This window comes from Bubalus kerabau, chromosome 6 (genome assembly GCF_029407905.1).
Source record: "Bubalus kerabau isolate K-KA32 ecotype Philippines breed swamp buffalo chromosome 6, PCC_UOA_SB_1v2, whole genome shotgun sequence".
NCBI lineage: Eukaryota > Metazoa > Chordata > Mammalia > Artiodactyla > Bovidae > Bubalus > Bubalus kerabau.
The window spans coordinates 69,552,878-69,578,931 of NC_073629.1; the positions used below are offsets into that span (position 1 = coordinate 69,552,878).

The 26,054-nt window shown below is 36.2% G+C and overlaps 1 protein-coding gene across 5 annotated transcripts in view; it reads right to left on the reverse strand.

Annotated features, from left to right (window-relative positions):
- ACADM (acyl-CoA dehydrogenase medium chain) overlaps positions 1 to 26,054 on the reverse strand; it is a 35,427-nt gene that overhangs the window by 4,345 nt on the left and 5,028 nt on the right. For 3 of the 5 annotated variants that reach the window (XM_055585448.1, XM_055585449.1, XM_055585450.1), the window contains 8 exons: positions 21,511 to 21,608; positions 21,330 to 21,399; positions 20,099 to 20,199; positions 19,500 to 19,580; positions 11,749 to 11,879; positions 9,861 to 9,969; positions 5,217 to 5,357; positions 4,569 to 4,664 (listed from right to left, as the gene is read on the reverse strand). In XM_055585448.1, coding sequence (XP_055441423.1) covers positions 4,569 to 4,664; positions 5,217 to 5,357; positions 9,861 to 9,969; positions 11,749 to 11,879; positions 19,500 to 19,580; positions 20,099 to 20,199; positions 21,330 to 21,399; positions 21,511 to 21,608 — 827 coding nt within the window. Of the gene's footprint in view, positions 1 to 4,568; positions 4,665 to 5,216; positions 5,358 to 9,860; positions 9,970 to 11,748; positions 11,880 to 19,499; positions 19,581 to 20,098; positions 20,200 to 20,440; positions 20,519 to 21,329; positions 21,402 to 21,510; positions 21,609 to 26,054 lie in introns of those variants that run through there. The other 2 variants (XM_055585452.1, XM_055585451.1) reach the window with 2 other exon arrangements.

Genomic DNA, 26,054 nt, shown 5'->3' on the forward strand with positions numbered 1-26,054 from the left:
GGTCAGTGTGGATGACAGAAGACCACTGCAAGTACTCTGGATTTTGATCTGAGTGTGATGAGAGGATACTGAAAGAATTTTGACCATAAAGTGGTTAAAAAAAGAGATATAAGTATATTTCTTTCTAAGTACATCTTATTTCAGTCTCAAGTCCCAAATAGTATTTCTCCTCATTCGTTTTCCCACCAAGAAATGGAAATCATGGGGAAAAGATTTTGCTTACTAGTAATAGTAATCAATACAAATGACAGTTACTCACAAGGGATTCTTTCATATCATCCCAAACTACTCCAGCTTTAACTTGGATGGAGGATTTTGACTAGACAAAGGAGTAGGCAGTTCTTGCCTACCATTAAGAGATTTTATCATCCTGTAATTTGTTATTGGTGTTCCTAGTTTTACTTATTGATAAGAAAAAGTACCATCCTCTGTTTTTGTCAGTTTTCTTTCCCCACAGCAAGTTAAGCACTATGAGGGATAGTGACACAGTGTTCTCTTGAAGAGAGCAGTAGTAATAACAACAACGATAAACATGGGAGTGAACAGTTGAATTATGATTAGAATACTACACTCAATAATGTCCCTTAAAACAAAACTAAAAAGAAAATCTATAAAAGGAACATAAAATATTCCATTTTGAGTTGAAAATAGCCAGAAGAATATCAGATAGTTGGTGAGAAAGACCTGAAAATGATGTTAGCTGTTTATGATTAAACTAAACTAATATTTAATAATAAACATACATTTCACTAATCTGTATACATATAGCTCTGGTGACATAAATGAGTTAATATAAACTCTCTTTTTGTCCACAAACACAAAGAAATGTTTGATTTAAAAACAAAACAAGGGGGCTTCCCTTGTGGCTCAGTGGTAAAGAATCTGCCTGCTAATGCAGGAGACATAGGTTTAATCCCTGGTCCAGGTAGATCCCACATGCCATGGAACAACTAAGCAAGCGTGCCACAAATATTGGGCCTGTGCTCTTGAGCCCAGGAGCTGCAACTACTGAGCCCACGTGCCAGCTTTTGAAACCTCTGCACTCCAGAACCTGTGCCACACAACAAGAGAAGTCACTCCAATGAGAAGCCCGCTCACCACAACTAAGAGAGTAGACTGTGCTCACTGCAGCTAGAGAAAAGCTCGCAAGTAGAGCAACAAAGACCTAACAGCCAATTAATAAAGTTATTTAGAAAATAAAGGCAAAATAAAACAACTCAAAGGAAAGAAACAAATCTCCAAGGGCCTCCAGAAATTTAATCCTGATTGAGAAGCAATGACATGGGGAAGGAAAAAAAATCAGACTGAGATTTGAGTCTAATGTGATAGGAGTTGGAGTTTTAATGAACACAGAAGAACAGGAGACAGATGTGAGAATGAAAAAGATGAGGGGCTGAAATTGAGATTCTCTGCCTATAAGAACTTCTCTTTCCTAAGGAAGAACTAAAAGTCTCAGCTCATCAAGGCAAGAAGGCCACAAAGAAGCTTATTTCTTGCCCAAGACTCTGTCTGGGAGATTTAAAAAAGGAATCTCTTTTAAACATGTAATCAATGTATACAGCTATGGTACAGGATTTCACAAGTGGAGAAATTCATGAGAAAAAAACAGCTCTAAGAATGCTGAAACCTCTGGGCTACCTGATAAAAAGTATAAAAAAGTATGAAAACCGGTCTCCTGGATACTTCCACAATGCACTGAAGAAACTAATGAATGCTGCTGCAGATAAGCTTATAAGCAAAAATCAAGACAGGAAATAACTGGTCATAACAGAGAGATCAGAGGCAGCAGACCAAAAAATTAGCCACTGTAAGAACTTGAAATAACAGAATAAAAATCAGAAAGTGACTATAACTGAAGTTTTATATAATTAAAGAGATAAAAAAGGAGAAAGAGAAGCTATGTTGAAAAACCAGGCCACCATAAAAGAAAGGGTAGAAACGAAAAAGAACCAAACATAAATTCTAAAAATGAAAAAAGTCAATAAATGGATTGAAGAGGAGATTAGATGTAGGGTTAAAAAAAAAAAAACTGAAAAGCAAATCTGAGAAAGTTATCTAGATTATAACAAAAATAAATTACATAATTGAGGTTGAGATACAGAAGTGTAATAATCCAAGTTTCATCTATAGACCATAAATTGTTACTGGACTGGTTCATGATACACAAAGTGAGAGTAAGCATTTGTAACAATTTGATAATGTTGTGGCATTCTTATATTTTATAAAAATAATGGTCCACAGTTGACTGGAAAATAAAACCTATCTTCCACCAGATAGTTTGAGAACCACTGACACATAGGGATAGATAGGGAGTGTGCACTGTGCAACCAATAGTTACAGAAGGAGTTATATTAGAGAATACAAACAATGGGGAAGCATAAATGTTTGAAAAGATAAGATTAAAAAGTTCTTGAGAACTGCCGGACAATCCAGTGGTTAGGACTCTGAGTTTTCACTGCCCCAAGGATCCAGGTTCAATCCCTGGTTGGGGAATTAAGATCCCACAATACATGCTGCGTGGCCAAAAAACAAACAATAACAAATAGTGCCAGGAGCCGGCATATTGCATATTGAGTGCATATTGCATATTGCATATTGAGTGCAGCACTTTCTACAGCATAATCTTTCAGGATCTGGAATAGTTCAGCTGGAAGTCTATCACTGCCAGGAGCCAGCGTGAGGAGCTCTGCCAATGGCAAAGGTCATGAGGAAGGAGGCTCAGTATACGCAAAGGCGGAATGGAGCCTCAGGAGTCCCCCTGGAAATTCTCAAGCATCTACCCCCAAAACCAGAGTCTGCCTACTTTCTGCTTTGTGCTTTCACCTACACCTCTGACTTTACGGGGGGCTGTCCCCCACTACCTCTCTCTGAAAAAAGAGTTAGCTTACAGCTCCAGTTAATAATTCCTGGGTGTGACAGTGTTTAACCTACAAACTCCTTTGGAAATCCTCTAGCCTGCCTGAATAGGTTTTTCCGGCCACATGTGATTATTCAGAGCCTCCCAACTGTGAGAGGCAGGAGATGTTCTAAACTGTCTAAACACAGATTCCTTTGAGTAGTTAAAAGATTGATTAGAAATTGTATTAGTGAAGGGTTTTTCACTTATTGGGCCAATGTTTGCTGCTAAGTCTCCATACCCCTTACCTACTGTGTCCTTGGCAGTGTATTGATTGATATAATGGGTGTATAGAAATGTAAGTAGTAGCCTCAATGTTTGTAACCTTGGACCCTTGAGTTAATTCTTTTCTTGATTGAGCCCACCTCACCTTTGCCCTATAGGAATGCAGCTTTGTCCAATGCTTTCTTGGAGGCTGGTGCCTGACTTTAGAATAATCACCTTTAGAGAAAAATAAGTTTCTTAAAATGTTAACAGGCCTCCTGGCCAGAAGATGATGTAATTCACCTGAACTTTTGCATATGATAAGTTTGAAAGCCTGGCTTCGATTAGGACCAGGAACTGCTGTCCTTGCATGACTCCACCCCTTCCCCCATTATCCTCTATGCACAACTTAAGGTATAAAAACTACTTTGGAAAATAAAGTGCGGGCCTTGCTCACCAAAACTTGGTCTCCCCATGTCGCTTGCTCTCTCAAATTCTGGCTGAGTCTCCATCTGGAGCGCAGAACCCGCCATGCTTACTAATTTTGCCTGGGCTTCTAAGATCCGACCGGGGAGGCCTCAGTGTCTCCTCTCCTTCGGGAGAACGGAAGGACGCCTGCGGCCTATGTAAGTGGTGCAAACTTCTTGTCTTGAAGTTTTATTGGTCTCCCACGTAAACCAAGCTACTCAGCCTCTTTTCTCCACTGAATTTTCCTACTGAGCTATCCTCATTCTATTACTCTTTATATCTCTAATTAATATCTAATTGAAGCTATTGTATCCTGATCCTCGCTGACGCCATCCCCGCTTCGAATACCCTGGATCAGCCGGGGCTGGACCCCGGCAAAATAGTACTAAAATTGTTTGATTATTTGATAAGCAAGAAGACATGAGAAGTAACACAGATTAAAAGCATGAAATGGAACCCTGGAACTATGATTTCTAAATTGTGTGTTCTTGGACAAATTATTTATTCTAAGCTGCAGCTTCCTGATCTTTAATGGAAATTGTAGTACAAACAAAAAAGAATGCACTGGCAGAATTACATGATACAGGCACTTGAATATTAGCTGTTCTTTTTCCTCTTAATTAACATAAATCCCAAAGCAGACAACAGATATTAATAGTAGCAGAGTCTAAAGAAAATCTACTCTTGGGACTTCCCTGGTGGTCCAGTGGCTAAGACTCCACATTTCCAGTGCAAGGGGCTGGAGTTCAATCCCTGGTCAGATAATTAGATTCTACATGCTGCAACTAAGACCTAGTGCAGCCAAATAAATTTATATATATATATATATATATGCAAATCTATTCTTAAAACCCACCCTGACACTTCCACTTCACATTATCTTCTTGCTACCAAAGCAGAAATAAACCATTTTTTAATTTAAAAGACAGTTTTCAAATATTAAGTGAAAATGAATGGTTTTACATTTGAACAAAACAAGTATAGTATTAAAATTACCTACCTCTATAAGCAGCTTTCCAAAAGTTTTTCTCTCCAGGGCATACTTGGTAGCTTCATCCAAAGCTCTCTGTGCTAGTCCCACAGCACCAGCTGCTACCTGACAGTACATTTTACAAAGCAGAAGCTCATGTTGTCTTTAAAACACACATATAATGGCTACTTGCCTAAAATCTAAGTTAAAGTTTGTGCAAAGAGAAGCTGACCTATACCTTAAGGCAATAAAGGGTGGGGGAAATGACAAGCATTTAAATTTATATTTTATATGAGTTAAAGGTTAATGGAAGGCATTTGTAAGGCACAGGATCATAGCCTAGAGATAAATCATTCTTTCTGTTTAACAGGGGAAAGCGTCTCAGGGGAAATATTCCTAATGAGTAAGGCAAGAGGAATGAGTACACATCAGCAGGAATGATTAAATTAAGTGTGAAATGCTTCTTTGTAAATCTAACAACTGTAGTAATTTTGCTTTTACTAAAATAATTTCTGTAACAGCAAGAATGCTGAAGAATTCTTAGACTAAAAATCCCTCCATCTTTAATAAAAGCAGATATTTAAAAAGAAATAGAGACCAAGCAAACAACGTTAAAACAAAACTATTCAATATAATAAATGAAAACTCCTATAAAGGTTATTAAGTCATCTTACTTACTGGTGGTCTGGTTTTATCAAATGCTCCCATTGCAATTTTGAAACCAGCTCCCTCACCAATTAAAACATTTTCCTTAGGCACTCTCACATCTTCAAAGACAATTCCTCTTGTATCTGAACATCGCTGGCCCATATTTAATTCCTAATAAGGAAAACAATATGTAGTATGAAACATATTTTGAGCTAGCATAAATTCTTGCTTTAAGCACTCTTAAAGACTTTAAGATTTTCTGCAATTGCCTATTTATATGGAGGTGGACAAACTATGGCCTGCAATGCCTATTTTCTAAAAAACAGGACTACAATCACACCTATACATTTACATATTCTCTGTGGCTACTTTCTTGCTACGATGGCAGAACTGAGTACTTGTGACAGAGACCATGTGGCCCTCAAAATCTAAAATACTTATGTATGCTACATCTTTGAAATAAAAAGTTTGTGAAACTCTCATCTAAAACAATGTTTCACAAACTCTGAAACTGTTGACTACAAATTGTCACTTACCTGTCAATGACAAATGGCACTTGCTGAGAGCATCTGCCAGTGACTGAATAAGGGCAGTCGCCATTTGCCTCTGCAGAGATTGAACCCTGTGCTGCTGCAGCTGCTGACTTTCAACACCTCCTGAGGGAGTTCAGGGTGGAATGAGGCACTCTGTGCTCCGGGGAATCTGGCAGAACAGGCCTTTAGATGTTTGGTGTGTGCTAAGTTATTCAGTCATGTCCAACTCTTTGTGACCCCATGGACTGGACTATAGCCCGCCAGGCTCCTCTGCCCATGGGGATTCTCCAGGCAAGAATACAGGATTGGGTAGCCTATCCCTTTGCCAGGGTATCTTCCTGACCCAGGAATTGAACCCAGGTCTCCTGCATTGCAGGTGGATTCTTTACCAGCTGAGCTACCAGGGAAGCCCTGGTAAAGACCTACTAGTTCTTTAGATTGTTGGATATTTTCAGGAACTGATTTCATGATCCCACAGAGTCTCCTGGGAAACTTAACAGTCCTATTAAGACACTCCTCCTTCCGATTTCCCTCTGGTGGCTCAGACATTAAAGAATCTGCCTAAAATATAGGAGACCTGGGTTTAATCCCTGAGTCAAGATCTCATGGAGAAGGGAATGGCTAGAAAATAACTAAATCCCTTCATGGTGACATTAGCTCCCCAGGACTAGCAGAAAACATTCTGTAAAGTAAGCACTTGATTGCACTGAACTCCCCCTTCACCAAAATCTTATATACTGACGTTCCCTGATTGCCTCTTTGGAGCTGTCTCTCAAAACTATCTCAGGTCCTGTCTCACGGGCTGCAGTCCTCATTTTGCCCCAAATAAAACTTAACTCACAACTCTCAAGCTCTTCATAATTTTTAGTCAACAAAACCAACAGTAGTTTAAAGTCTACATGTACATATTACCCACAAAGACAAATTTCATTGTATGTTTTAAGACTATCTTTTTACCACAAATGTCAGTAAAAGCATTTAACATAATTTGCTTTGGAACATTTAATTTTAGCTTAACTAATAGAGCTAGCAATGTACTGAGTAAAAGCAGAACTTCTATTAATATTTATCTCCATCTCTGAGAATTAGGTGTTCTGAGATAGAATTTACATATAGAAAAATTAACTCCTCTAACGTATACATTTCTAATAGTTTTGACAGATATATATGTACTATCACCACAATGAAGATATTTCAGCATGCCTAAAAGTTCCTTTGTACTCTCTTAGTCAATTCCCTTACTCTACTCCCAATCCCAAGAAATCACCAATCTGATTTCGTCCGTAAGTTTTTCCTTTTCCAGAATGTCATATAAATGGAATAAGGTGATCTTCTGTGTCTGACTTTTCACTTAGCAGAGTGCTTTTAAGATTCATCCATGTTGCTGCTGATCAGTATTTCAGAGTAGCATTCCCCTATATGGATATACCATATATCCTTTATCTGCTCACCAGCTGATTGACATCCCCCACTGCCCTGCCACTCGGAAGTTTTCAGCAATTATAAATAAAGCTGATATAAACATAGGTCCTTGTTTTTATTTCTCTTGGATAAATATCTAGGAGTGCTGGGTATGTGGTAAGTGCATGTTTAACTTGATAAGAAATTGCCAGGGACATGAAAAAATACTTTTCATCACTAATTATTAGAGAAATAGCAATGTAAACTACAATGGGTACCTCACACTGGCCAGAATGGCCATTATTAAAAAGTCTACAAATAAACTGACACAGCCACTATGGAAAACGGTATGGAGATTCCTTAAAAAACTAGGAATAAAACCACTATATGACCCCGCAATCCCACTCCTAGGCATATACTCTGAGAAAACCAAAACTGAAAAAGACACATATATTCCATTGTTCATTGCAATGCTATTCACAATAGCTAGAACATGGAAGCAACCTAGATATCCATCAACAGATGAATGAATAAAGAAGTTGTGGTACATATACACAATGGAGTATTAGCCATAAAAAGGAACGCATTTGAGTCAATTCTAATGAGGTGGATGAACCTACAGCCTATTATACAGAGTGAAATAAGTCAGAAAGAGAAACATAAATACTGTATACTAATGCATATATACAGAATCTAGAAAAATGGTACTGAAGAATTCATTTGCAGGGCAGCAGTGGAGAAATACACATAGAGAATAGACTTATGGACATGAGGAGAGGGGAGGACAGGGTGAGATGTATGCAGACAGTAACATGGAAACTTACATTACCATATGAAAAATAGATAGTCAAGGGGAATTTGCTGTATGTCTCAGGAAACTCAAACAGGGGCTCTGTATCAACCTAGAGGGGTATGGGGGTGAGGTGGGGAGGGAGATGGGCAGGAGGTTCAAAAGGGAGGGGATATATGTATACCTACAGCTGATTCATGTTGAGGTTTGACAGAAAACAACAAAATTCGGTAAAGCAATTATCCTTCAATTAAAAAATAAATAAAAGTCTACAAATAATGCTGGAAAGGGTGTGGAGAAAAGGAACCCTCTCTCACACTGTTGGTGGGAATATAAATTGGTGCTACCACTATGGAAAGCAGTATGAAAGCAAAAATATTAGTCACTCGGTTGTGTCCAACTCTTTGCAACCCATAGCCTACAAGGCTCCTCTCTCTATCCATGGAATTCTCCAGGCAAGAATACTGGAGTGGGTAGCCATTCCCTTCTCCAGGGGATTTTCCAGACCCAGGGACTGAACCTGGGTCTCCTACATTGCAGGCAGATTCTTTACCATCTAAGCCACCAGGGAAGCCCAGAAAACAGTATGGAGGTTCTTCAAAAAAACAAAAATAGGGTTACCATATGATCCAACAATTCCACTCCTGGGCATATACCCAGACAAAACTATAATTTGAAAAGATACATGTACCCCTATGTTTCTAGTGGCACTATATACAATAGCTGAGACATGAACCCAACTTAAATGTCCATCGACAGATGAATGGATGAAGAAGATGTGGTATATATACACAATTGAATATTCCTCAGCCATAAAAAGAATGAAATAATGCCATTTGCAGTAACTTAGATGGTCCTAGAGATCATCCTACTAAGTGAAGTAAGTTAGAAAAAGAAAGGCAAATACAATATGATATCACCTATATGTGGAATCTTGGAGTAGGAAATAGCAACTCACTCCAGTATTCTTGCCTGGAAAATCTTACGGACAAAGGAGCCTGGCAGGCTATAGTCCATGGGGGTCACAAGAGTTGGACGTGACTGAGCACATATGTGCAATCTAAAATACAAGACAAAGGAACATATCTACAAGACAGAAACAGACTCCCAGACACATAGAACAGACTTGTGGTTACCAAGGTGGGTGGTGAGGGAGGGAAGGACTGAGAGTTTGGGATTAGCAGATGTAAGCTAATATATCCAGAATGGATAAACAACAAGGTCCTACTATATAGCACAGGGAACTGTATTCAGTATCCTGTGATAAACCATAATGTAAAAGAATATGAAAAAAAAATATGTGTATATATATATATAACTGAATTACCCTTCTGTACAGCAGAAATTAACCCAACATTATAAATCAACTATACTTCAATGATATATATATATATATGAAAAAAGAAATTACCAAGATAGTTATATCCCTTCAATGTTTTGTTTTAAAAATTTTCAAACCAACAGAAGAATTGCAAGAGGAGTAAAATGAATACCTATATACCTTTGCCTAGATTCACCAATTTTGGCACATTTGCTTTATGTGTGCTTTGTGTGTGTGTATAAATATTAGCTATTAGCATTATTTGTTGAATTATTTGAGAGCAAGTTGTAGATACCATGACCCTTCTTAAGAAAAAAATATAATCTGGTTTTTAATAAGCAGCATGAGAAGCAGGAGCAATGAGAATACAAACTGTAAACATAAAGAATTGTATATGTATACAAACTGTATACAATTTGGCCACTCTTTCAAATGACTTGAAACGACTATTCTCAACTTAAAAATCTTCAGGAAGGATTATTTTACCCGATAACATCAAATGCAGATTTATTTTTATTGCAACTTAATACAAACAAAATGTTTTCAATAAAGGAAACTGAAATTAGTAATTTTGAAATTTATAGTTAAAACAATATTGGAGGCCTTAATCACTCTAAGTACACACTTACCTTTCTTCCAATCTGTATTCCTGGGCTGTCTGCTTCCACAATAAAGCCAGTAAAGGCTTTACTAGTAGGAGCCTTAGGATCCAGATCAGAACGAGCCAATAAAAAATACCTAATAAACATGATGATAAAGGTAACGGTATCAGCAGATAACAACATACAACATATGATCACTCCCATCTTAGTTAATCCTCCCAACAATCCCAATTATTATTACTCCCATTTTATAGAAGAAATGAAGCTTCAGAGATTTAAAAGCTTGCCCAGGTCATAATCTTATGATGTGGCAGAGCTAGTATTTCAACCCACATCTACTTCTTTCCCAGAAAGATTTAAAAATGCAACATGAGGAGAAAAGGCAAAAACATCCAAATATCCATGTAACCCATGTTCTAAATAGCCTGGAATAGGAGAATTTTTTTTAAATTCCTTTAACAACAAATTTATTTTCTGTGCTTAAAACTAATAAACTATCACTCATTCTACAGTTTTACTTAATAGTTTAAAAAAATAGTAAAAACTTTTTCCAGTTTCACATTTTACCTAATTTGTCTTATTACATGATGAGTTGTACTTAATGAATTCTTACAGTTGTGAAAGTTTCTAATTGCATTATTGGATTTCTCTCACTTGTTACATTGTAATCATTTCTTCACTTTTTTATTACTTGATGATATTATGATAACTCAAAAATACACTCGTAAAGTGATGGACATATTTAAAACAGACAGTAAACTCACTCTCAGGAATAATGCTTTTCTTGCCAAAAAATAATGCTGAAAGAGCATATATATATATATAGAATCAGAATTTTTGCAGACAAGGACAGATAGTCCATTTTTAGTTCATTATTCCAATCAGCAGAGAGTCCTTCCTCTATAAGTTTCTATTTATATACTTGTAATGATGAGTAAATACATTTTTCCCATGACATCTTACATATTGGATAGAACCACTATCGAAATGCTTGTCCTTATGCTGAGCTATACTCTACATTTGTCTCACTTTCACCCATTTATTCTAAACTGGCTTTCTGAAGCAAATGTATGAACCTAGTCTTCTTTGTATGAGACATTATTTCAAAAATTTTTAAATTCTTCCAATACAAATCTAATTCCTTTATTCTTTACAGGACATGTTTTCCACCTTCACCCTAATGAAGAACATTTACTAGCTTTTGAATTTATTCCATTTTGTCAATGCCTGTCTTAAAAAGTGTTTCCTAGTACTGCTGCCATTTTTTCCTGTTTGTTTGATGCTATACTTCAGCAAGAAACTACATTCACTTCTTAAAGGCAGATACATCAGACGGTTGATTCCTATTGATCCTTTTCTCATATTTTTTTTCACAAATAGTGCTATCAAATATGTTTTCCTTATACAAGTGATTTTATAACACTTTGTTGAACTTCATGTCACTATTTTTGAACTTACATATTTGGGCCTTGTAGATTTTATTAAAGTAAAATTCTGTCCACTCTAAAAGATAATGCTCATTGCTCAGGATTAGAGAAATGTGCTATACCAGTGGCTTTCCTTTTTCCCTCAGTCTTAGGGGAATGGTTCCAAGGAGGTTCTGGTGCAGAGTATGGAGAGTAGGTGTAGTGAGCCAAGTAGATGGAGCTCTAGCTTTCCTAATTAGATTCACTCAGAGCAGGTGGTTTTGTTTTATTTTACAAATTAAACTTCTGAGACGATTTGAAGAAATAGCTCAGGACTTAGAACTTTTGAAAATTACTCAATTATTTATAATATTTTATGGACCATCCAGTTCCATGAATAAAACTTATCTTAATTGTGGTGATTTAATAACAAAGGAAAGGAGAGAGGGGTAGATTCTGAATATGAAGTAATGAACAAACAATGTACAGAGATGTTTTAAACAACATACCAATTAGCTTTTCCTCCATTGGTGATCCACATCTTCTGACCATTAATAATATACTCATCTCCTTTCTTTTCTGCTTTGGTTTTTATACCAGCTACATCAGAGCCTGCTACAGGTTCTGTTACACAATAGGCCTTGAATATATGGGAAAAAGGAAATAAATAAATGTTAATTATTAAATTATGAACATTTAGAACCAGAAAGGTATCTTATTTTTTGTCAATAATTTTAAATATTTTAAAATATGTAAAAATAAAATGGTCTTACAGAAGCAAACTGTTTAAATGTAAAAACATTATATAACAATAATGTATCCTGCCTGAGGACAGTCTCTGGATTAAACCTTCTGGCTAATTCTGTTATCTTAAAATGTAAATTATGGGAGTAGGTCTGGTGAGGTCTTTACAACCTCTAGACATTCTTTGGATTCACTGGAGAGTATATAACTTCATTGCTAACACTAACAAGGGGGTATTCTTTCTGCCCCCTTCTGATGCCTATGTCAGAAGCTTTCTCTATCGCCTTTATACTTTAATAAAACTTTATTACACACACACACAAAAACTAGATGTAGGATACCAATTATTGTTGTTCAGTTGCTAAGTCATGTCCAACTGTTTGCGACCCATGAACTGCAGCACACTAGGTTTCCCTGTCCTTCACTATGAAGAATACCAATAATCTATGTCAAAAATTAAAATGTTAGGTATCTTCAACCAAGTTAAATTCAATTTCACAGGAACTCATTCATTCAAACATGTACTGAGTAGTATCTACTATTTACCAGATTATAAAGGAGGAGATGAAAATATCTTGTCTTCAAAATTTTTACAATATAACAGTAGAGATGAATACTATAGAATACTGTAATTACATATCTAAGTCTTATAGTCATACATAAAGGGCTTAAAATACTACGTTTAGTTTTAGGGTATCCAGAAAGCTTCCAGAGGTGATGCTTAAATTAAGTCTCAAAAAATGAAAAGGAATACTTAGAGGATAATCAGATTCTATAACATGTATACAGATTCTATAGCATGTAAAGGAATGGTAGAAAATTAATCTGGGAAGAAAGGAAGGGAACAGATGACAAAAAACACTTTTATTATACTAAGTTAAATTTTTATCTGGTAGAAAAAACAGGAGCCTCTTAAGGCTCTTCAACAGAGGTGTGACAAGATGTAAACAGTAATGGATAAAGGGATAAGTTCAGTTCAGTTCAGTCGCTCAGTTGTGTCTGACTCTTTGCCACCCCATGGACTGCAGCACACCAGGCCTCACTGTCCATCACCAACTCCTGGAGTCTAGCCAAACTCATGTCCATTGAGTCAGTGATTCCACCAATCATCTCATCCTCTGTCATCCCCTTTTCCTCCTACCTTCAATCTTTCCCTGCATCAGGATCTTTTCAAATGAGTCAGCTCTTCGTATCAGAGGGCCAAAGTACTGGAGTTTCAGCTTCAGCATCAGTCCTTCCAATGAATATTCAGGACTGATCTCCTTTAGGAGGGACTGGTTGGATCTCCTTACAGTCCAAGGGACTCTCAAGAGTCTTCTCCAACACCACAGTTCAAAAGCATCAATTCTTCGGTGCTCAGCTTTCTTTACAGTCCACCTCTCACATTCATACATGGATGTATGGACTATTGGAAAAACCATAGCCTTGACTAGACAGACCCTTTGTTGGGAAAGGAATGTCTCTGCTTTTTAATATGCTACCTAGGTTGGTCATAATTTTTCATTCAAGGAGCAAGCATCTTTTAATTTCATGGCCTCAATCACCATCTGCAGTGATTTTGGAACCCAAAAAAATAAAGTGTGACACTGTTTGCACTGTTTCCCCATCTATTTCCCATGATGTGATGGACCAGATGCCATGACCTTAGTTTTCTGAATGTTGAGCTTTAACTCAACTTTTTCACTCTCCTCTTTCACTTTCATCAAGAGGCTCTTTAGCTCTTCTTCACTTTCTGCCATAAGGGTGGTATCATCTGCATATCTGAGATGATTGATATTTCTCCCGGCAATCTTGATTCCAGCTTGTGCTTCATCCAGCCCAATGTTTCTCATGACATACTCTGCATATAAGTTAAATAAGCAGGGTGACAATATACACCCTTGATGTACTCCTTTTCCTATTTGGAACCCGTCTGTTTTTCCACATCCAGTTCTAACTGTTTCTTCCTGACCTGCATACAGATTTCTCAAGAGGCAGGGATGGTGGAAGGCATACAGATTTCCTAAGAGGATAAAGGGATGGTGAAGGGTGAACAATGGGTTGCTGAAGTTCATTCACGTTTATTAGGTGACAGAACTGTGAATAAAAGGCCTAAAGACACAAGTTCCTCACCCTTAAGGTACTTAGTCCAAAGAGAGAAACCTTAACAGTTCATTTTAATTCAAAGTAGTAAGGGACCATAAGGACATTAGAAATGACTACTTAGACCTATAGAAGGGTGGTAGGTGAGTGATAAGGAGGGTAAAAAGAATACTTTTGGAGGAGATACAATAAATACTCATTGGAGGAGATAAGTCTTGAAGGACAAATAAATGAGGCAAGCAGATCTAGGCACAGAAGAATGAAATAGCATTGTGCAGGGCAAAGTACCAGCAGTTCAGGTGTCGTTCAGTCAGTAAGTCACGTACGACTCTCTGCAACCCCATGGATTGTGCACGCCAGGCTTCCCTGTCCTTCAATATCTCCCGGAGTTTGCTCAAATTCATGTCCACTGAGTAGGTGATGCTATATCTAACCATCTCACCCTCTGTAACCCCCTTCTCTTTTTGCTTCAGTCTTTCCCAGCATCATGGTCTTTTCCAATGAGTCAGCTTTTGGAATCAGGAAACCAAAGTATTGGTACTACAGCTTAAGCATCAGACCTTCCAATGAATATTCAAGGCTCATTTCCTTTAGGACTGACTGGTTTGATCTCCCTGTAGTCCAAAGGACTCGTAAGAGTCTTCTCTAGCACCACAATTTGAAGGCATCAATGTATTTATTTTTTTTATCAATTATTTAAGTCTTGCTAGAAAGAATGTCTAAGAGATAAGTCCATGTAGGAAGGTAAAGGTCAGATCTAAACATAGATCATACAGATCATAGCATTAGCACTGTTGATTGATATAAAACTTACTCTTGACTTAAATTACCAAATCAGTCTCTCCATTGGTGCTAAGGTTTGGTATACTCACCGAATAGCCTATTAAGTCTCCAGTTCCAGGCTTCACCTCTCCCCTGACCTTTACCTTATCGCATGGATTTATCTATTAGACATTCTTCTTGGTAATAAATACCTTAAGCAAAATGTGTCCCAAACAAAATTATTTCCTGTCCACTCTTCACTGCTTCTTTCTAGATTATCTAAAAGTGGCACTAGTGGTAAATAATTCACTGGCCAATGCAAGTCATGCTAGGGATGTGGGTTCAATCCCTGGGTTGGGAAGATCCCCTGGAGTAGGGAATGGCAACTCACTCCAGTATTCTTGCTTGGAAAATCCCATGGACAGAGGAGCCTGGAGGCTATAATCTATGGGGTCACAAAAAGTCAGACGTGACTGACCACGGTATCTAAAATGAGAGTGATGAAACCATTCTACTCTGTACTTATCACACCATGTTAGAGTACTATATTTAACACTACGATATTTTTGAGTCACCTTTAATAAGGTGATGGGACTTTATTGTGAAAAAAAGATGAAAAAAATTGGCTCTAATTAGCTTAGAAAAGATAAGATCACATGATAGCCATAATCAAATATCTGAAGCGTTATATAGGCAAGGGAAAGAATTTGAATTGATAGGAGAAAACTACTATGAAATTATTCAAACTTACTGAACACCTATAATGGTATCAGGCGGTGAAATGATAAAAAGAAATGACACAATCCTTTTCCTCAGGAGCATATAATCTAGAAAAGCTTTCTAATGGTCAGAGATACTCCTAAATGCAGCTGCTTCAGGAGCCTGTGACTCCCAGATATGAAAACATGAGCTAGATGGCCTTTTCACAGATATGTGATAGAGCAAATTCAGATGACACATAAAGTTAACTAGATTACTCTTCTATCCGGAGATTCAAAGATGTTTTCAGCATCATTACAACAACAAAAAAGTATTATACAAATGAACCGTTCAGAAAAAATAACGCTTTAAAATACCAAAATTTTAAGTATTGATAACTTTGGGAATTTTTCACTTGAAACGCGCTCTTAGACATTCCTCTGGTTTATAACGTATAGTTTTTAGAGCTTATAAAGTGTATGGGTTTGTGTGTTTCTATACAAAATGGATGGTTTTTGTCTTATTTGATTGCCACAGAGTAATTTTATGTTTTTTTCGGCAGAAGCCACTTTTGCTTCCATTGCAACTTGTCTTCACTACCACACTGTAAGTCAAGAAAATTAATATTTTTATATAAATATAATAAAATAATATTCTTAAAATAATATTAAAAGATTGTCTTAAAAGATATTAATTTAATATTCTTAAAGATATTAATAGTCTTAAAATAATATATTAAAATATTAAGAGAATATATTACAATAATATTCCTTTATTCATAATTATTTATGAAGAATTTATGTTGCATAATTGTATAAATCCTATGATACAATAACACAAATATAATAATACAATTTGGGTAAGGATCTGAGGGTCTACCAGTCTGTTGTGAGCAGGAGCCCAGTTTTATTCACTGTTTTATTCTAAGTCCACCTGGTACACAGTATTCAAAAAATTAGAAGAATGAGAATAACATTACAAGCTTATTAGTGATGACGCCACCACCTTATTTTTGTAGAGTTTACTAAGCAATTTTGCATTGTTCTCTATTAAATTACTAACTTTTTTGGTCTTACACTCTAAAGGGACTGGAGGTAGTTTATATAATACATGTTTTTTTAAAAAATCACACTAAAGTAAAAGTAAACTAGAAGAATAACATACTACAACACATGCTTTGAGGTTCAGATAATTACTAACAGAGGACTATAAAACTGACTCTATGCTTCCTACTTACCAAAACAAAAAAATACTACCTGTAAGTGTAAACTGGCATATAGCAAGGAATTCAGATATTAAGTGAATGGATGGATGAATGAATGGCAGTTAAAGAGAAACAGTTTCCCCTGGTATTAGGTATGAAAGAAATTTCTCTATTATATTGCAAAAGGGACACTATGTGAAGATATTATTATAAAAACATAAGTACTTTATCTTACTGTATCCTTCTAAGATGTTATATGCCCTATTTTCAGAAGAGATTTTGAAGCTAAGTAACTATATAAGATCCTACTGCTACTACATTGCTTGAAGCCAGGTCTTGGGACCTCAACTTCAGCATTGCTTCAGTTACATTTCAGCTGTTAATACTTCCCAGTTCCACTGGAAATGTATGGTTTTGTGACAAGAGTTCTCTTTACCACTGCTAGGTTTTTTCAGACACTTCAAAGTTCTTAGACCATGTTTGGACAAATAAGTTTATTGAAGGTCTTGCCTATGACAAGCTTGTTCCAACAGTCTAATACTTGTTTCTAGTCATCTAATACTGTATATATTTAGGTATATGCTGTCTAAAAAATTTAACCCAATTTTTAAAAAAGAAAATTGTGGTTTCTTATTATTTTAATATATATATACAATAACACAATTAGTTGATTTTTGGAAAATTTTTCTGTACTAAGTGGTATTGAGAAATAATTATACAGCTCCTTTCTCTGTGATAACCTAGAGGGGTGGGATGGAGGGAGTAGGAGGAAGGTCTAAGAGGAGGGGATATATGTGTTGTGTACATATAGCTGATATACTTTATTATACAGCAGAAACTAACACAACACTGTAAAGCAATTATACTCCAATTAAAAAAATAATTATAGTGTTACCCTTATTTATTTCTGTTCTCATATCCTCAACAAGAGTATAACTGATCGCACGATCTGGCAAGAGATTAAATCTTACAAATATGTACCAACCCTGTAAAGTTAAAGCCAAAGACTTATCTTTTTCTGTATAAATTTTTACCATGACATTATTTTTAAAAGCAACAATCTAAGGAATTTAAATATTCAATAATATGGACTAGTGAAATAATTTATAGTACATCAATTAGATAGCATATTATGTAGTAATAAATATCATAGTATTTAAAAAGTAGAACATAAAAATGCTTATTATATTAAAAAGGATATAAAACTGCACATATAACCATAACTGTGAAAAATACATGTGTGTATTAAAAAATCAAATAGAGTATACAATAATACAGTAAGACAGTTATACCAGTTAACTTCATATCTGAGGGATTACAGACATTTTTGTTCCTCTTCATATCTTTCTAAATCTTCTATGTCATTTTTATAATCAGAAAAAAACTTAAATATTAATTTCTAGTAAGTTTAAACAAAACACAATAGTACTATAATTTTATAAATGTTATTGGGCATTAACTGAAACTTAGTATAAATTAAGCAATACTTTGAATTAATACACCTATTGATTATTTTCATTTTCACCCTTGGCTTCATATTTGAGTATATCAATTGCACTAGATACATATTTGAGTATATATTATGAGCTAGAAGAGAGAAAATGTACAGCAAACCGTTATTAATTCAGAGATCAGAATACTTTAGGGACTAGAATGAATATATTTTTACATATATTAAATGTATGAATAACAAACAAAACTGTCCAAGAAATGTTTAAAATATTTAAACTACTTTTAAAAGACTTTAATATTTTAGAAATACCTATTTATAACTAATAAGATAATTACAAATACTCTTATCAGTGCATTAAGTTCTTCTAACCATCTCTCTATGCTACAATTTTTTAGCTTGTTTCTAACATTTTATACATTACAAGAAAAGAACTTGGATTTTTCACACAATTCTTAGAGAATATTGAGATTTAGCCTTCTAAGAAACTTTCATTTGTTGAAACAAATTGACAATTAAGTAGGAAATACATATAAATGTCTTTTATTAGTTTGCCTGAAATTTAGGCCCTGAAATAAATTTAAAACATTTATTTTCAAATATTACTTTCTACTCTTTCAGACTGATTCTCACAAGTAGCTCAAAACTAATAACCATTTACTGTTTCAGTATCACAATCAGACCTTAGACTGAAATGTTTGACTAATACCCAAAAGAGAAAGAAAAAATCCTTATGTAAAGTCACTTTCAAAATAAAAATTCAGTATGCATGTGTGTAAAATGTATGAAAATCTCTTTTTTAAAAAAATCCAATTTAAAAATTAGTTGAGTAACTCTCAGAAAATTAAATAAAATCTATAACTCTCCTCCTGAAGTCAGTCATCCAACAGTTATCTTTTCAGTCATATTAATTTCTTATTAGTTCAATAAACTATTAGTTCAAACACCTAGAATTATATACTTGATCTGAACTTCCTGACACACAACCACTCAGTTCAAGAGCTCCAGAGTGCTCCATTAAGTAGATATTTCTTGCCTGCAAATAAGTTAGAGGATTCTTACGATACTTTTCTGGCATCCTAGAAACATCATAAGTAGGTTTCTTTTTTCTGGAAACAGGCAAGAGAATAATTTTATGAAACTTTTTGGCATCCCAGAAAACACTACTGTACTTAAATATGTTGCTTTTGTCTTAATGTGTTATATGGCCCAATGTATACATACAGACTGAAAAGGAAAAAGAGCATGCTTATTCCTTTCTTCTTCTATTTTTATTCCTTTCTTAAATGTGAAATAAAGTAGCTGCTGCATATACTCACACACATTAATGGCTCCTCAGTCATTCTCCCCAAATATTTCTTTTGTTGTTGATCATTTCCAGCAATAATAACAGGCATTTGCTGTCAACCAAAGGAAAGTGACATTAAAAAAGCAAGATATTTTAAAATATAAATCTGTTAATCCAAGTATGCACATAAAACTAAGTTATATAGGACTTGTTGGTAACGTAATATGTAAACATCTACTGTAGTAAAATGCACAGATAAATAATTAAATTTATAATAAATGACATGGTACATATGATCAGGTCTCCTAAGACTTATTCACTAAACTTCAGCACTGCCAGCAGTGGCAGCAAGTCATCCCAATCTTTTTCCTGAATGACCTCATCTAGGAATTGCCACTGAAGCCACAGCCAAAGTGTACAGTTTCCCCACAAGGACAGGCAGGACTCCAAGTACTAATGACAACATGGTCAGAACAATCAACTCATGGAGTAAAAATCCAGGCTTCATTGCAGAACCTTGTGTTGTTTTTTTTTTAAGAAGAAAACTGTGTTCTGCCAACTAACCTAACCTAGCAGGGCTTTTTCATTAACAACAGCTCAGTTAGCCAATTAATTTTCTAAATAACTTACCCCTAGAGAATTTGCTTCAATAGCAGTCTGAACCCCTGTACATCCATAAGCCAATTCTTCAGAAATTAAACAGCTATCAAAAGTTCCAAGTCCAAGACCTCCTACAATATCAAAATGTTTTAAGAGCCCATTGTAATACATAGCATATCTCAACAGAAATAAAGGCAAATTATTTAAATGACTTGCAATATAACAATTAGGTTAACTTAATCTTAAAAGTAAATTTACAAATACAATATCTATAACATAAGAAACTAAAAGATTTTGGGCCAATACAGTAACAAAGTATACTTTGTTATAGAAAGCTAAAATTAGTTTTAAAATTTCAAAAAGCTCTCTTACTATTTGTAATGTGGACCTGTCTTCCTGCTTCACCTTGATTTTGCAAACATTTGATTCAACTTTGCTAAAAGTTTGACCCTTTGAGGAAAGGAGTGAAAGGAAGTCTCAATTAAATGTAAAATTGAAAGTAGAATTTAAAAGCAACAACTCAACCAACCTAGACAGAGAAGTTAACAAGGATTAAGTTAACATTGTGATTTAATCACTAGGTCTACTTGGACTCTTACGAACCCATGGGGTGTAGCCTGCCAGGTTTCTCTGTCCATGGAATTCTCCAGGCAAGAATATTTGAGTGGTTTGTATTTCCTTCTCCAGGGATGTTCCTGACCCAGGGATTGAACTTGAGTCTCCAGCATTCCAGGCAGATTCTTTACTATCTGAGCTACCAGGGAAACCCCACTTTGGAACCAATTACAAAGAAGGAAGAATGCCTCTGATTGTTGAGTACAAGGCTTCTAAAAGCTGGCAAACATTGAAGTCTATACAGGGGCTGCTGCTGCTGCTGCTAAGTCGCTTCAGTGGTGTCCGATTCTGTGCGACCCCATAGACAGCAGCCCACCAGGCTCCGCCGTCCCTGGGATCCTCCAGGCAAGAACACTGCAGTGGGTTGCCATTTCCTTCTCCAATGAAAGTGAAAAGTGAAAGTGAAGTTGCTCAGTCATGTCCAACTCTTCGCAACCCCATGGACTGCAGCCCACAGGCTCCTCTGTCCACGGGATTTTCCAGGCAAGAGTACTGGAGTGGGTTGCCATTGCCTTCTCCACTATACAGGGGCACATAGGTACAAAACCATTTAATGGTGACAAATATTTGAAAGAATGACTGAACAGAGTTTTAGAGTTTTCTTGTTCATGTGCATGCTAGGATTAAAAATGTAAAGAAAGCTTACCACAACTTTCTGGAATGTGTGTATTCATTAAACCAAGCTCCCAGGCTCTTTTAATTAATGGGACAGGGTACTGAAAGAAATATAATAATAATAGAGAAAATGTTATATTTAAAATCTACTTATATTTAAAATCTTGTAGAATTTGTCAAAGACTTTCACTCCTTAAAGTGCATATACCTACCTCGCCAGTTTTATCATATTCTGCAGCAACTGGAATTATTTCCTCCCTGGCAAATTTACGAGCAGTAGCTTGAAATTCTTTCTGTTGTTCAGTGAATTCTAAGGGAAAGTTATTTTTAAAATATTTAAATAGGACAATGAGTTGAGAAAATGAAGTTAGTATGTAGATATTTATAATTATAATGGAGACTTTCACCTTTGATAGCCAGAAAGTTACAACGCAATGTGCTTTCAGACTACTCAAGATTTCACTGTACCGTATAATTAAATCTATGTCAATATTAATGCCAAAAAGGTAGGTAAGATTTCTTACTTTTACAAATGAGTAACAGATACAAACAAGTTTTTCTCTTCCCAGTACTAAAGTAAAAACAATTTTTCTTACTTATTCTTAACTCCGAAGCAGAATCATCATGAAAGAAAGTGAAAGTGAAGTAGCTCAGTCATGTCTGACTTTTTGCAACCCCATGGACTGTAGCCTACCAGGCTCCTCCCTCCATGGGATATTCCAGGTAAGAATACTGGAGTGGGTTGCCACTTCCTTCTCCAGGGGATCTTCCCAACCCAGGGATCGAACCCTGGTCTCCCACATTGCAGGCAGATGCTTTAACCTCTGAGCCACCAGGGAAGCCCAAAGATCATCATATGTTTACTAATACTGAAATGAAACTAAAATGTAAGACATATCCTGACCTCAAGAATCAATCTAATTAGGGAGGTAAGACATGACCAGTGACCATACACCAATAAAACTTGTACAAAATATCATATAAGAATACCATAACTCAATCTTACTTCTCCTTTAAAACTCAGGTAACTTAAGTTTATAAAGATTTTCCAGTTAAGAGTACTGGAGTGGGCTGCCATTGCCTTCTCCGAAGGAGCCCAAAGCAACTGAGAAAAGTGGTGGGAAGGCTTCTTAAATTAAAGAAAGAAATAGGGTGGCTGGACCAAGCACAGAAGCCAATTACTACTAATTTTTGCAATTCTGCACTAACATGCAGTTTTATTATAGTTGCATCCAAGGATTAAAGGATAGGCAAAATTTAAGAGCGATATATGATGTTTTGCGCAAGAAGAATGAAAGAAAAGGCAGAAAGGTAAGAATGAAAAATAATAATTTTAGGACTACACCAATAACTTGTATAGGGATGTGTGAAATAAAATATAAAAGACATTAGAAATTTGGTATTCAATAGCCTAAGATCAAATCTCTCATTTTACAGATAAAATGCAGAGTTCCAGAGAATATCAAGAAGAGATAAGAAAGCCTTCTTAAATGAACAATGAAAAGTAGAGAAAAACAATAAAATAGGAAAGACTAGAGATCTCTTCAATAAAACTGGATATACTGAGGGAACATTTCATGCAAGGATGGGCATGATAAAGGACAAAAATGGTAAAATGGTAAACAGAAGCAGAAAAGGTGGTAAGAATACACAGAAGAACTATACCAAAAAGGTCTTAATGACCTAGATAACCACAATGGTATGGTCACTCACCTAGAGTCAGATATCCTGGAGTGTGAAGTCAAGCAGGGCTTAGGAAGTATCACCACCAACAAAGCTAGTTGAGGTGATGGAATTCCAGCTGAGCTATTTCAAATCCTAAAAAATGATGCTGTTAAAGTGCTGTACTCAATATGTTAACAAAATTTGGAAAATTCAGCAGTGGCCACAGGACTGGAAAAGGTCAGTTTTCATTCCAATCCCAAAGAAGGGCAATGTTCAAACTACTATATGATTGCATTCATTCTGCATCCTAGTAAGGTTATGCTCAAAATCCTTTAAGCTAGGCTTCAGCAGTATATGAACTGAGAACTTCCAGATACTCAAGCTGGATTTAGAAAAAGCAGAGGAACCAGAGATCAAAGTGCCAACATTCGTTGGATCATAGAGAAAGCAAGGGAATTCCAAAAAATATCTACTTCTGCTTCGTTGACTACACAAACGTCTTTGACTGTGTGGATCTCAACATACTGTGGAAAATTCTTAAAGAGATAGGAATACCAGACTACCTTACCTATCTCCTGAGAAACCTGTATGCAGGTCAAGAAGCAATAGTTAAAACCTTACATGAAACAATGAACTGGTTCCAAATTGAGAAAGGAGTACATCAAGGCTATATATTGTCACTGTGTTTATTTAATTTATATGCAGGCTACATCACGTGAAATACTGGACTGAAATACTGGCTGGATGAATCCTAAATTGTAATCAAGATCACTGGGAGAAATATCAACAACCTCAGATATGCAGATGATACCACTCTAATGGTAGAAAGCAAAGAGGAACTAAGGAGTCTCTTGATGAGGGTGAAAGAGGAGAGTGAAAAGGCTGGTTTAAAATTCAGCTTTCAAAAAATGAAGATCATGGCATCCAGTCCCATCACTTAATGGCAAATAGAAGGGGAAAAAGTAGAAGCAGTAACAGATTTTTTTTTTTCCCTTGGATTCCACTGCTGATGGTGACTACAGCCATGAAATTAAAAGATGCTTGCTCCTTGGAAGGAAAGCTATGACAAATCTAGGCAGCATATTAAAAAGCAAAGACACTACTTTGCCCAATAAAGGTCCATCTAGTCAAAGCTATGGTTTTTCCAGTAGTCATATATGGATGTGAGAGTTGGATCATACAGAAGGCTGAGCGCTGGAGAATTGATGCTTTTGAATTATGCTGGAGAAAATTCTTGAAGAGTCCGTTGGCGACCAAGGAGATCAAGCCAGTCAATCCTAAAGGAAATCAGCCCTGAATGCCCATGGACAGACTAATGCTGAAGATTCAATACTTCGGCCACTTGATGCAAAGAGCTGACTCACTGGGAAAGACCTGGATGCTGGGAGAGATTGAAGGCGAAAGAAGAGTACAGCAGAGGATGAAATGGTTAGATAGCATTACCAACTCAATGCACAGGAATTCGAGAAAACTCTGGGAGAGAGTGAAGGACAGGGAAGCCTGGCGTCCTGCAGTCCATGGGGTCAAAAAGAGTCAGACACAACTTAGCGACTGCACAACAACACATACAAGATTGTGCATGGCAAAGAAGTAGGGAAGGCTGGGATCTATTATGTATTGTTTGAGAGCGTACTTTGATCCCATCACTATATGTTAGGATTTTATGTATGTCATATAATTTAATCGTCAAATAAATCTTGTGTTACAGATAGGTGCAACTGGTCACAGGTGTTATCAATATTCCTTTACTTGACCTCCACAATCTCCCTCCGAAACACTTATATCTCATCCTCTGTCACTCACCAAATCACCACAGATTCCTACTACTAGTCTCTTACTATTGGGTATGAATCTGTATGTGACAAACTGAAACTAAACAGCAATGATACCAAACCTATGTTAATATCTCAATAAGAAAATAAGAAGATACAGTGTCCCAAACTGCTATCCTCACCTTGCTTTGAAATTTTCACTTCTGTTAAAAAAAACTTTATATGGATGCTAACAATCTCAAAAAATAAAAACTAAAAATGTTAACCCTAGGGAGTTTTGAGTTTGCTATTTCTTTCAGGGTATGACTTGTATCTCAGCTGCCTTTTAACTTTTTTTCTGAGACCAAGTGGATTGAGAAAATCGGTTTTTAAACTAGAGAAATGGTAATACTTCTGAAGCAAGAAGCACTCTAGGGGGCAAAGGATGCTGAAGAAAGGTGTTATTATTTCAAATTCTTTGCCTGGTTTTCATTTTCGAAAGAAAAGGGGAAGGCAAATGTTATTCTATTTTCCCCCAACACCACATGGATCCCCAATCCCAAGACTAAGAACCATATTTAGCACCAAACTGCTGTTCCATATATGATAGCCAAACTAGACTCTGGCTTATTAGTAGATACCTAGCAATGTGTATGTAATAGTGTTTAAAAAGTATTTGTTGTATTCATTTCTAAGTTGAAGACTATTCACATGGAACAGTGGATCTGTTATTTATGAAGATATTAAGAAGAGGTGGCAAGAATATACAGAAGAACTGTACAAAAAAGAGCTTCACAACCCAGATAATCACGATGGTGTAATCACTCACCTAGAGCCAGACATCCTGGAACGTGAAGTCAAGTGGGCCTTAGAAAGCATCACTACAAACAAAGCTAGTGGAGGTGATGGAATTCCAGTTGAGCTATTTCAAATCCTGAAAGATGATGCTGTGAAAGTGCTGCACTCAATATGCCAGCAAATTTGGAAAACTCAGCAGTGGCCACAGACTGGAAAAGGTCAGTTTTCATTCCAATCCCAAAAAAAGGCAATGCCAAAGAATGCTCAAACTACTGCACAATTGCACTCATCTCACACAGTAGTAAAGTAATGCTCAAAATTCTACAAGCCAGGCTTCAGCAGTATGTGAACTGTGAACTTCCAGATGTTCACGCTGGTTTTAGAAAAGACAGAGGAACCAGAGATCAAATTGCCAATATCTGCTGGATCATCGAAAAACCAAGAGAGTTCCAGAAAAGCATCTATTTCTGCTTTATTGACTATGCCAAACCCTTTGCCTGTGTGGATCACAATAAACTGTGGAAAATTCTGAAAGAGATGGG